Here is a 12,658-nt window from a genome sequence, read left to right as displayed (position 1 = left end):
ATAAAACAAATGATGCACAGGATTATTTCGTGGCGTTAGTGTAGGCGTAGCTCACTCTCGGGTATTTACAATGTAGTGCAACATGCACTCGGCTTCGCCTCGTGCATGTTTCACAATTGTAAATACCCTCGAGTGCACTACGCCTACACTAATGCACTCTATCCTGTGCATCATTTGTATAATAGTACATGTATATACTGTAAAGTAAGACTATTACACTGGCATCAAACAAACCTGGTTTGGGTTTCTCCTCGATTTTGATCCGTTTGTTCTGGGGGCTCATTTCTCCAAACAACCTCTGTGCACGACGTCGTCTCTTCATACCTGATACAGAAGTAAAAGACAGCAGTCATGAAATTTATACCTCAATTGCTTCCGCTATAATGTAGGTTCTTTTTAGTGAAAAAAAAAAAGATGTTTTCTTGATTCAAGAGCAACAACAACAACAACAAAAATAATAGTAATAACAATAAAAATATCTTTTTTCTTTTATTGAGTTATGACAGTTAATTCATAAATCATTATTAACAATGTTGCTGTATGCATTTAAATGTTATTCTGTCACATGGGGACATTTTTGGTGAGGGGGAGGGAGGACACAATGAAAGGTAAACTGGAAAACTATAAAAAAAAACATTTACATAATACAGTCAATATCAAATGCTCAAGAACTGAAATTGATGAAATTATTGCGTCAAGTTGTGTCTTGCAACTGCTTGAGAAATTACTTACATCGATGCAGGGAAATTTGTTCATCGATCAGTTGCAATGTTAAAAAACGATTACACGAAAATTAATGAATCTTTTAAAATTCCATAACTTCCTTACCTTTACTCCAATAATTTTGATCAAAGTTTCACTGTTTTGCTTGTCCTATTTTACTTTTTCTTTTCAGACTAACTTTTAACGGGGGCGGAATTCCCCTTCAACAAAACCCTGTTGGTTCAGTTCAGAGCGTCACCCAGCATGTGGTCCAGGTTCTGAAATCTTTATCACCAGTGACTTGTGAAATTAGTGCGAGGCCCAGGGCAAAAATTGACGCCGAGATCGGGCAATATCATCTAATAGAATACATACCTGCTTTTTCTGGATCCTCCTCCTCAGCGATGATAGCCTGGAGAGCCTCGATCTCCCATTTCTCCACTCCAGTCTTCCACACCACTGGCATCAGGACCTCGTGGTACACCCTGTGGGGGGCAACATTATATAGATATTGACAACTACAGTCAACCTCGCATAAGTCAAATAATTGCCTAAGTTGAAGGTCTTTTCGAGTCCTCTTCTCTATTCATATTCTATTGATATTAACCCCTCATAAGTCGAATTTTCTTGAAGTCAAAGCTATTTCTTCAGTCTAAAGAGATTCCACTTAGGCAAGGTTGACTGTATTTAGAGACCCGTGTATGGTAACACTTGACACTCATGGGAGTTATATTTTCCCAAGACATTATATCACATAACAATTCACATACGTGTACAGATGTAAATATCTGAAATATTTTGTATTCAGATAGTCATGCTAAGTTAAAGAGTGCATATAATTTTGTTGGAAACGGAAAAATGAATTAAATTAAATGAATATGAAATATTTTCCAAAAGTACGCAGCACTGAGGGAAAAGATTGTCTCAAGGGAAAATAAATGTATGACTCCCAAGGGACTGTCGAGTGTTATATTACAGCAGTATACAAAGGCAATATAACATGTTACACTACAGTATATGGTCTACAAGAATGCATATCATTTCATTTTAGCTGCAGTTGGCAGCAAGTCCAATTCTGGAATAATGTTACCTGACATGTTGTCATTACTCGTAATGTAAGAATTTAAATCCTTGTTGCATTTAGACATGTAATTGCATTATGACCAATCACCGTCCAGTTAGAAATGCATATAAACCATTTAAAGTCTGTGGAAATTTGCAAATACTGGTCAACGCTATCTACGTTTTTGTTTCCGTGCATCCTATTCACTCAGACATAAACTTTGTGCCTTTGACGCATAGGTTGGACTACTAATTAATTCTTGAAATGCCCGAAATTGTCCGAAAATTACTGAGTCTGTAGGATTGTGTCGTGGCAATCCACCATGCCTATATAGAGGCAAATTTTGTGTCCTATTCTGTACCAGAACATACCACTGCATCTGCATATCGTTGGATCTTGTTCTGATAGTTCTAGGTCCATTATTGACAACTCCACTGTCAATTCAACAACCGCTAACATATTCACTTCTTGGCGATCCTGATCCAATATTATTTACGGTACTATTAAGTAGCCTATATTGTTGATGAACGATGGACATAAGAAATGCCATTAAGGATTATCATTGCCATACTCAGACCTTAGCTCAGACCTGGCTCATGTTCAAGCTATTGCATAAAACAAATAGTAAATGGTCTGTGTAAAATATATGCAACAGAACAAGATTTGACAGTCGGTAACAGATGAGAATATCTCATCAAGTTTGCTTCACCTCACTGAAAAGGAGTACCTAAGCACCCACCTCCAGCAAAATCTTGCACCATGGCACCTATGACTAATCCCTTTTGCATACTGTTTGTTGATCCTAATGCACTGAGTTGGGGGGGGGGGGGGTTGACTTACTTGTCTGCCTTGGGGTGCAGCAATGGGGGCAGAATCTTGGTCAAATCTGTGTTCGCCAAGATGGCGTCCCTGTTGACCTCAATCAGGGACAGCCCCACCCGGAAGATGGTAGTAACACCTGCCACAAAAGCAGAGAGAGCAAATTCAATATTTGTCATAATTGCAGAAGAAAAGATTGATGGATGGCTGCAATAAGAGTGGACAAAATGGGGTGAAAGTGAAACATGTAAAATAAAGTCATCTTGAGCATTCGGGATTCTGTATACTTCCTTAACCAAATTCACATAGTATGTAAAAACATACACCTCTTATTCAAATATTTTACCAGTAATTAATTTGATAATCTATATATCAATTAATTCAGAGAAAAGCACTGATAGACATAATATCATGTCTATTATCATCATTAATTATCATTAGTACCGTGAGCATTTCATTTCCGCAATAGGAAAATGCCACGCCTTTCAGTCTTCAGGGCCTATTAAACAACTTGCAGAGCTCTGCCCTTCTCAAATATTATAACTGAATCATCCACAGCCGCAATTTTGTGGCTGCATGCACATGCCTGTGTTGGAAGCAGTGTGTCAGAATGGGTGCACTTCTCTGCCTGAATCATATTTCTCCTATATCACACTACACTGCAATATAATCTCAAGGAATGTACGATCAACTTGCCTAAACCCATGCAAAAATGTTTGAAATATGCTGCTCTTATCAATGCGTAGAGGTTCGCATTACTAGAAGCCTCTAGTGCTAAATAGTTAACCCGATCCCTACGGGAACCTATGGCATTTCAGAATTAAGCATAGAACGGGTTAAGATGGCACATGACCCACCATCAAGTAGAATCATGTCCCATATGGCGAGGACGGTGTCCCAGCATGGCAAGGCGGTGTAGAGACACATGAACCACGGGGTGACGTACATCAGAGGCTGCACACCCAGGGAGTCCTGGTCACATCACCAAACAAAGAACCACAGAAAGTGTTAATCAAGTCATAACAATTTACTTGCACATTCACTATTGGACAAGGCTGCGCTCCCAGCAAGTCCTAGGTGGCATTTTGTAAAGCTTGTCAGTCGCTGACAACCGTTTTAAGCTATTGAAATCCTTGCATCTAATTGGCTGAGAGCAAGTTTGTCAGTGAATTTCAAACTTGATGAAATGCCCCACTGACTGGTCACAAGACCAGAGAAAGAAACACAGAAATGTTAAAGGGATTGTATAGTTTTGGTTGAGACCTAATTTCGGGTTTCTAACATTTTTTTGGTGAGATAATGAGAAACCTCTCATAAAATATGAAAGAGTATGTAAATCCATGAGGAATTCAACGTTTATTTGATGAAAATTGGTTTTGAAATGGCTGAGATATCCAAAACAGAGAGATTCTAATAAAGTGTGGGACCCACACTTTTTTACGATCACTTTGTTTTACTTTGTTTTTGGATGTTTCAGTCATTCCAAACCCGATTTTCATCAAATAAACTTTGAATTCCTCTTAGAATGGTATGCTCTGCACTATTTTATTAGTGTTTTCTTGGTATCTCGCAAAAAGTTAAAAGCCCAATTCTCATGTCCACCAATACTGTACTATCCCTTTAAATCAGGTCAAAATTATTCACATGTAGATTCGCTATTGTCACTGAAATCCTAAATCTGTGAGCAATTGTTGAAATGTCACACTTATGGACAAGTCTAGTCCAATCTTGACAGCTATTACTGTATGAGTGGTTATTTTTGCGAGGGTTTGATTTTTGCGAATTTCGCGAATCACAGTTGGATCGCGAATTTAACAACACGCGATAATGTCGCCATACACTAGAGTAACAATACATGCAAGATAGCGTTGGTGTCAATTCGCAAAATCAACATCTCGCGAAAATGTCTGTCATATTCTGATTCGCAAAAATATCTGTACGCGAAAATAACAGCTTATACAGTAAATGCTTGTTTTTGTATTCAATTTTTGGTTCCACTTGAAACAGTATGAAAAATTTAAAAAAATATGATGTTATCATAATGAATACAGGGAATGGTCTTGTCCATGGCTTTCTTTTATAGATTAACTTTGGATTTTGTTCAAATGTCTCTGATTTCAAATTGTCACAGCATCTTTTTTCTCTCTCTTTCCAATGTCAGTGGCATTTTGTTACATTTTGAAAGGCTGTAATTTTAGTTACATAAAAATGAGTAAAATCCCGACTTACAAAATGACGAGCGACTCGGGGGAACCGCTGATGCAACAGTCTGTGAAAGAGCTGGGCGTGACTCTGTATCCTAGAGTCACAAAAGAAGAAGGTACAATGTATGTACAGTAGATTAATGCCGCGACCTGGAACAAAAACTTTAGGTCAAAATCTATGGGCATAACTCGTTGAGGACGGTTTAATTGTGCTACAACACGCATTTCCCACAGACGCTTGCCCCGAGTATACTCGGGACTCGTCCTCAACCTGTTAAAGGGAATGGCTAGTAACTGATCAGTGGGAATGCTGGGGGATGATTGTTCCAATCCTTGTGGGATTCATTTAAGAGTACATTACATATCTATTGTTGTGTGAAAATTGTTTGCTTCAGAATGATCCCATATTCAAGTAATGTGCAGTTTAATGTTTCCAGGTTAACATGCCTGTACAGTGACAGGGTATTAACTGCACATTACTTGAATATGAGACTGCTCTGAAGCAAATAATTTTCACACAATAGATATATAATGTACTCTTAAATGAATCCCACAAGGATTGGAACAATCATCCCCCAGCATTCCCACTGATTCCCACTGATCAGTTACTAGCCATCCCCTTTAAAGGTAGGGAATCCCATTTGCATGCCTCAAATGAAGAGTTGTATAAATACAGTGGTATGTTGAAGAGAGTATCATTTTAGAAACTCCCATAAAGTATTGAAAGTGGAAGGTAACATTTAGTACATTTTTATTGACCGTTAGATTTTGAATTGAATTTTTTTCGGGGCTCACCGTAAATTCCAGTACATTACTAGGCTACCTTTGCAGACCCATGCACTGCATGTGTGTCCATCATGTATATTTTGTGAAGAAAGTTCATCAAAACTTACAAACATTTCTATATACATTCTTGCCACACACTCTATATGTTATTACATCAGCTCTTATACTTTTACATTTGTGTTTATAGATAAAAAATACAGAAGACTGCAACAAAAAGGCTTAAGTGTGGCTGACACACAGAACTACTGAGTAGTTGAGTTTTGTGCATTATTCAAATTGTAGATAACTGTTGACTTCCAAATTTCTCAGCAGTGGCCTAAACAAGTCCCCTGAGGTTCATATTTAATGTTTTCCTGCATTTTAGGAGGTCTGTAAAAGGTATCCCCTACCTTTAAAGTTGAGTGCTCATTATAATCACAGGCTGCCAGTATTCATCCACAAAAGGAATGGTATAGTAGTGGTTGAGATGGGGCTTCAGTTTCCAACTTTATTATGGGATGAGAAACCTCTTATGAAACATGACAGAGCATACAATTCTAAGAAAACTCCAAAGTTTATTTGATGAAAATTGATTTTGAAATGGTTGAGCTATCCAAACCAAAGAGCTCTTAATAAAAGGTGGGACCCATCTTTTCTTTGTTTTACTTTCCTGTTAGATATCTCGGCCATATCAACACTGATTTTCATCACATAAAATCTGAATTCGTCATAGAATTGCATGCTCTTTAATATTTCAGAGGTGGTTTCTAATTATCTCACAAATACTGTAAAAGTGGAAATTTTCGCGGTGTTGAAATTGTCACGCATTTCGCGCAACCAGAAAGTATCGCGAAAATAAAAGCACGCGAATATTTTTGCTTGCCATATGTTCCTGTGCATGATGTATTGATTCCGCGGAATTATAAACATGCAAAACCCTTCATACCCAGCCAAGCGCAAAAAATTAGTCGTGCGAAAATATCCACTTTTACAGTAGTAAAAATCCGAATCCTCTATCTCAGCCCAAACTATACCATCTCTTTAATCTTCAAAAAATTATCCTTACAAATAATGAAAATTAAAGTATTCTCATATGTAGTAGTAGTAGTAGTAGTAGTCCCACCCTAGTAGATGTCTGTGAAGTTCTTGATGCACGGGTTTACTTGTTCTTGCTTCAAATTCTGCTTTGGTTATATCCTCCTTCAACCATGCGGCGGGATTTGAACATGATGACGATACCGTTATGATACCCATACCACCTACGCTGCCCTTGGTGTATTCGATGAGAATTTCTCAGAACATTTACCTCTTTAGATTGTTGTCAAAGTATCCTGCCAGGAATTTGGGCTTCTCAAAGAGCGCCACCATGGCCCAGAAGACGTCCTGCTCATTCTTCATCACCATTAGAAGCATACCGACCAGGTAGGACATACCTGACAACGAGGGCAGGATTATGATAGTAAACAAATATACCATGCACCAAGAGGCTCTTGTTGAACTTACGAATTTCGATTCCGAGGTGGCAGGAATAGCACTTTTTTCTCATGGGCACAGCCCCGAAAGAAATATTAAAGTGCCATTTCTGCCACCCAGGAATTTGTAATTTCACTAGCAGATAAAAAAAAAGAAGAAGTACAATTACTAGAATAAGAATGTTTACAGTGTACATATTGCAGGCCATGGAAGTAGACACAATTTTATACAGTGGTCTATGAGGCCGATGCTAATAAATGGTAATTTTCACATGTTGCCACTGAAAGGAAAAAATAAAACAAAACAAAACCATATCGATCACATATCGTATGTATGATGACATGCATTGTAAGGTACACTATCATAGTATATAGCATATATTCCTTTATTGGCATGTTGTCTCTAACATTATCATCATCATCGTAATGTCATGTTTTGGTCACATGACACTATGTAGACCAATTACTATGCAGGATTTCATTAATGAGGAACCTAATAATTATACATTATTACCTCGTTCAGGGAGGTTATGTTTTCGATGGTGTTAGTTTGTTTGCAAAAAAAACTCAAAAAGTTGAGATCAGATTGGGATGAAACTTCCGAGAAAAGTTGATAATGCCACAAAGAAAAAGAAGATTGAATTTTGGTAGTGATCCAGACCACTGACTGTATCTGGGAATTTTTTTTTTTATTATTATCATTTTTTGAAAGATTAGCTTTGGCCAACAAACAATGGAGTTAAAGATGCATACGTAATATTTGATATATGCATACATGCACTGAACACATGCTTGGGGCACAGCATGCAGGAAGCAGGGAAAGAGGATGATTTTCAGCATGGATGGAGATGAGCTGCTTGGCGGAGGTCTGAGCTCTCAAAGTGCTTTTCTGGTTACCTAGCATTATTTCTTATTACCTTGACAGTAGCCCACTTCCGGGTTGTAAATCGCATAGACACAGAGGAGTCTGAACAGAGACGCCCTTCCTTCCTTTGCCTCAGGCCGGGATCCCATGAAGAGACGATGAGTGGGGAAGGTGCGTTCTGGTTGGATGGAACAATGAAACAACAGGAAATTACATCCCTGGTCTGCTTGCATAACAATTTGCTCTGCATTTTGAATGTGACTGCTATACAAAAACTCATTTTGTGTAGCCATTTCATTGTCTACTATTTTGGAGTCGAAAGGGGCCTGAGCTTTCAATCCTAGTAGCAGAATCTTCGTCAGAGGCAAAATGACAAACAGGCAGGGAAAGCAATCACATAAAAGGACTTCACACAACAAGAACAGTCAGGGACAGGCTGGGTACACAGAACAAAGAAAACAAAAGGAGAGGGTAGGAGGTCATGGGCAAGGAGCCCAACAATGTAAAGGGAGGGGGATTAGAGCAGGAGGGTGGACAGACAAAAGGCAGAGGAGGGTCAGTAATGATCCTGAGGACCAAGGGGGCAACCACTGGAGGAAAAGGATGAATAGGGAGGCAACATCAAACAGGATTTAAGGAACAACAGACATAGAGAAAGGAAAATAGTAAAATAGCAACAGCAAGGTGAAGGGGGGGGGGGCTGACCAAATAGCGAGCACTAAATAAAAGGTGTACTAAGAGGAGGCAAAATGAAAATGAGAGTCAACCAACAAATGCAAGTAATCACACATATCAAAGTATAAAGACAATAAAAATGATGATAATAATAGTTACAATAATGATAATGATATTGATAAAAATTAAAATAATAATAATTAAAGCACATATGAAAAGGGGGGCCGTGGGACACAAAATCCAAGGGAGAGAAAATGTAATGTTGATAAGCAAGCATAGATGGGCACAGTAAGCACAAATATGTATAAACACAAACAAAAACAATTCTGTGTATGTTTAGGTGGAAAAAGACTGTATAAAAGAGACTCCGACAAGAGGACGGAATCAATCGAGAATAGAAGTGTCTGCTATTGGAAAAGGCGCAAAGAAAGAACAAACTACTATTTGTTTAAAATACTTTTCCCTTGACTGCAATTGCTATATGACCTCAAGAAGGGAAAGCAATCCCTGAACAATGCTTCTACATGTATATTGGAATGTTCAATATGTCATATTACTCTGACAGAATATCTGATATTCACTTACTTTTTATCTTAACCCTTTATAGCCCGGGCTTTGAACATTAATTTTCCATGGTCATTTTCTCTAAATTATGCTAATCATGCTAATTTATGCATTACATTTTTTGTGCATCAAACTTTAAGCTCTAAATCCCTATATAAACCTTCAAATGAGCTAACTTCTTGTTTAAATATTCTCTGTAGTATCATAAACAATTTTTTAAATGAAAATTTCAGGGGAAAAAAGCAAATTAAAATCATTACGAAAGATGTCAAAGGGAGGGGGGCTTATTTAGCCTAACCCCATCCCCCCCCCAAAAAAAAAAAGAATCCAAGTTGAAAAGTATGTAATCAATTACATTCCATTTGTGGGGAATCAAAAACAATTGCAGAACTGAGAGGGAAGGGGGAAAACTCACCCAAGTCGACGACAATCTGTCTTAGGATCTGAAGGGGAACAAGGTGCTTCATGCGGGTGGGGCCGGCCCTCCCCTTCCCGTCTCCCTTGGCCGATCCATCCTCATCATCGTCCCATACATCAGCCTGGTTGGTTCTCAGGCAGTATTCACTGATGCCAAGTTCTACCAGCTGAGACCGCAGGGCACGCACACACTCCTACACAGATTTGACAATTTTTTTTTTTCAAAAATGACAAAACAGATAGTGTACAGTCAGAACAATTTGAAACCTGGGAAATGTTCTTCAAACATGCATTCACAAGGGAACAGGGAGAAATTAAATGTAAAAGCTCTTTTTCTGTAAGGAATATGTTTCAAGAGATCATACAAAACATGTGTGTACAATATACATTGTAATGTTTTTAAAAACAAGAAACAAGGGTTTGAATGATTACTTGAACTCTTTATGGCAAAGGAATGTACACTGTACATTGATTGTAATTACAGTTTGTATGTGCCACTTGTTAATATCATATCAGAAAACAGCCTCTTATTTTTCAGCAAGTGTAACAATTTTCAATCTAAGTTTTGCTCCCTAAAACAAATCCTGCATACGAAAGTATAGAAAGCTTGCTTTACTATTCTGATCATTTGGCTCTTTGGACTGGTGTCATTTCTCAGAAAGGTGACTGGCATGCAGACTCACAGAGTAGCTAAACGATGAAGTCTCCCGCTGTTGCTCGCAGCAGAGCAGCTTGGCCCACAGCAATGGTCGCAGCTCACGGGGAACGCCCCTCCTCAGCAGGTAGCGCACCTTGTTGGGCGAACAAATGAAGGACTCGCCCCACGTCTCCAGATAAGACTTCCATACGTCTGTTTGCTCAGGTAGAAATTTCTGAGTGCTACATTGCAATTTTATGGGGGGGGGGGGGAAGATGATAAAATGTCAGACATGTTTTCTTACAAAACAACAAAGAAAAGTCACATCAACAATCCAATAACAAATGTCTGCGGTAAGACATCTTCCTAATAGACTATCCTACCTAGACCTAGTTGTGGTCTAGAGGCCTTAGAGTAGACAGTACAGCTGTAATTGAATGTATGCAAAAAAAAAAAAAATGCATTTATATGGAAACACTTGCCATAACAAAGTTACTAAAACTTCATCATTTTTGACATAGACACACAAATTTACTAACACATAATAATATTATTATATATTTAATGATATAAATCGCATAATAGGCCTACCTGGGGCTGGGCTGTAGAAACCTACCATTAAGTACCAATTGTATTTTCGCTGCACTACATTAGTACATGATATTTCTTGATCTTGTTGAGTCAATCGGACAACAGTTTTTCACTAGCATTGATTAGGTACAAAAAATGGGTAGTGTACATGTAAATTAAAGTGAAACTGTAAGACCCTAGGGTAGTATGGTGGGGCACCACCTATCGGCACGGCACCTTCCCATCGGCACCCAGCGTATCATGGCTGTTTGCGTATAGAACGAAAAGGTACGCGCGGGATTAAGTGTCATTAGCTATAGAAGTCTAAAGACAATAAAAACGAAGAAACGAAAATCAAACTCAAACAAACCAAGCTAAAAATTACACATCCGCTCAGCAACGACGCATGGCTGTGAAATTCACGTGTATTAGATTAGTATTACCTATATGCGGTGAAATTCACGTGTATTACCTATGCTGTGAAATTCACGTGTATACCTTATGGAGGGGAGGGGGTGCCGATCGCAATGTACCCTTTTTAGCTGCACGAAGAAAACGGAACGCACGCACTAAAATTGTGCTATTTTAAAACGGAGATTCATAATCAACGAGACGGTCACGACATTCAAAACTGGTGAGTATTTATGGCATATTTGAGGTAAGAATTAGGCGAATTTGTGTTATATTTTTAGAACAAACAAGCTACAGATCCTTAGGGTGACGATAGGTGGTACCCCCAACCCTACACAGGGAGACTGAGGGAGTCTAGCTCACTCACTCTCATCACACTAGGCTCAGTTGAGAAAATTTTGCCAAACTAAATCATATAAAATCTAGAGCCTAAATTAGTCTAGGCCTAGACAGTTAAGGAACAATATTGAATAATACAAGTGAATTTGCCATTTCCCTAGGCAGAAATATCATGATAATAAGTTATTTAATGTGAAATATTTTGAATTTATTATATCTGTCGAGATGTCATGATCTGTGATTCTGACAGACATCCACGCCACGCGCTGCGCTGAGGCAAACTCAAATGCGAGCATGTGGGACTACAATAAACACTCGCCTTGTGTAGCAGTGATTCCGTTCCACGTCCCCTTGATCATCAGCAAAGACGGCAAATCCAAACTCGTCAAATCGTAGAACTCCTTCTGGAGTTTTGCTCCTTATCACAAGCCGCTCATGATCCATTGTGAATTACCATTGACCAGACGTCAACACAATCAAGAAATGAAAGATGAAAACATCGAATTCAAATCTACGTGTATTACAACACAGCTACATGTACATTTTACGGCACTTCCGTAAATTCAAATAAACCGCACTTGTGCATTGGCGGCGCGCAGCGCATGATCCGGACTTCGTCCGTCGCGTGCAACGGAACAAAATGTGCAGGGACCTCCCCTTCTACACTGAGTCTATTGGCGCTTGCTCTAGTCTATCCCATTCAGACACATTGGCATGCAAGATGCTGAGATCAACAATACTTTCAATTCAATTCAATTCAATTTTATTCAAAAACCAAACATAAATAACAAGATAACACAAATCGCTGATACAAAAATTTACATGTTTTTTTTAGGACCCCGAAAGAAGCAAGGCTTGTGAGTGGGGCCCTATGCAAGGTACAAATAAGTTGGGACTCAGCAGCACAAAGGCCAACCGCCAATGATGTAAAGTAACATTCCAAATCATAATACCATTGTAATCAGTTGAGTGAACATTCAGATCAGTCACTGAAACCACCGACAGCAGACCAAGGTACCAGTAAGTTCACGCACTAACACTACGACATGGCAAGTATATATCAGAACAATCATAATGTATATACAATAACAACAGATAAACCTACATAAAAAAGGAGACCATAAACACACTAACACACACCCACACACCCACACC

At 38.7% G+C, this 12,658-nt stretch overlaps 1 protein-coding gene across 1 annotated transcript in view; it reads right to left on the bottom strand.

The window, feature by feature from the left end:
* Window positions 1-11,963, bottom strand: part of LOC140235842 (uncharacterized) — a 42,172-nt gene extending 30,209 nt beyond the window's left edge. Inside the window, 10 exon segments of the mRNA XM_072315840.1 lie at window positions 235-324; window positions 1,078-1,187; window positions 2,606-2,723; window positions 3,442-3,556; window positions 4,814-4,883; window positions 6,860-6,986; window positions 7,943-8,068; window positions 9,545-9,740; window positions 10,230-10,418; window positions 11,819-11,963. Of these exon segments, the coding sequence (XP_072171941.1) occupies window positions 235-324; window positions 1,078-1,187; window positions 2,606-2,723; window positions 3,442-3,556; window positions 4,814-4,883; window positions 6,860-6,986; window positions 7,943-8,068; window positions 9,545-9,740; window positions 10,230-10,418; window positions 11,819-11,947 (1,270 nt within the window). The 5' untranslated portion in view covers window positions 11,948-11,963.
* Between the last annotated feature and the right edge of the window lie 695 nt (window positions 11,964-12,658).

The sequence above is a fragment of the Diadema setosum genome, chromosome 12, assembly GCF_964275005.1.
Source record: "Diadema setosum chromosome 12, eeDiaSeto1, whole genome shotgun sequence".
Taxonomy (NCBI): Eukaryota; Metazoa; Echinodermata; class Echinoidea; order Diadematoida; family Diadematidae; genus Diadema; species Diadema setosum.
The sequence above is the reverse complement of the archived record's forward strand: the minus strand, read 5'-3'. Positions and strand labels throughout refer to the sequence as shown.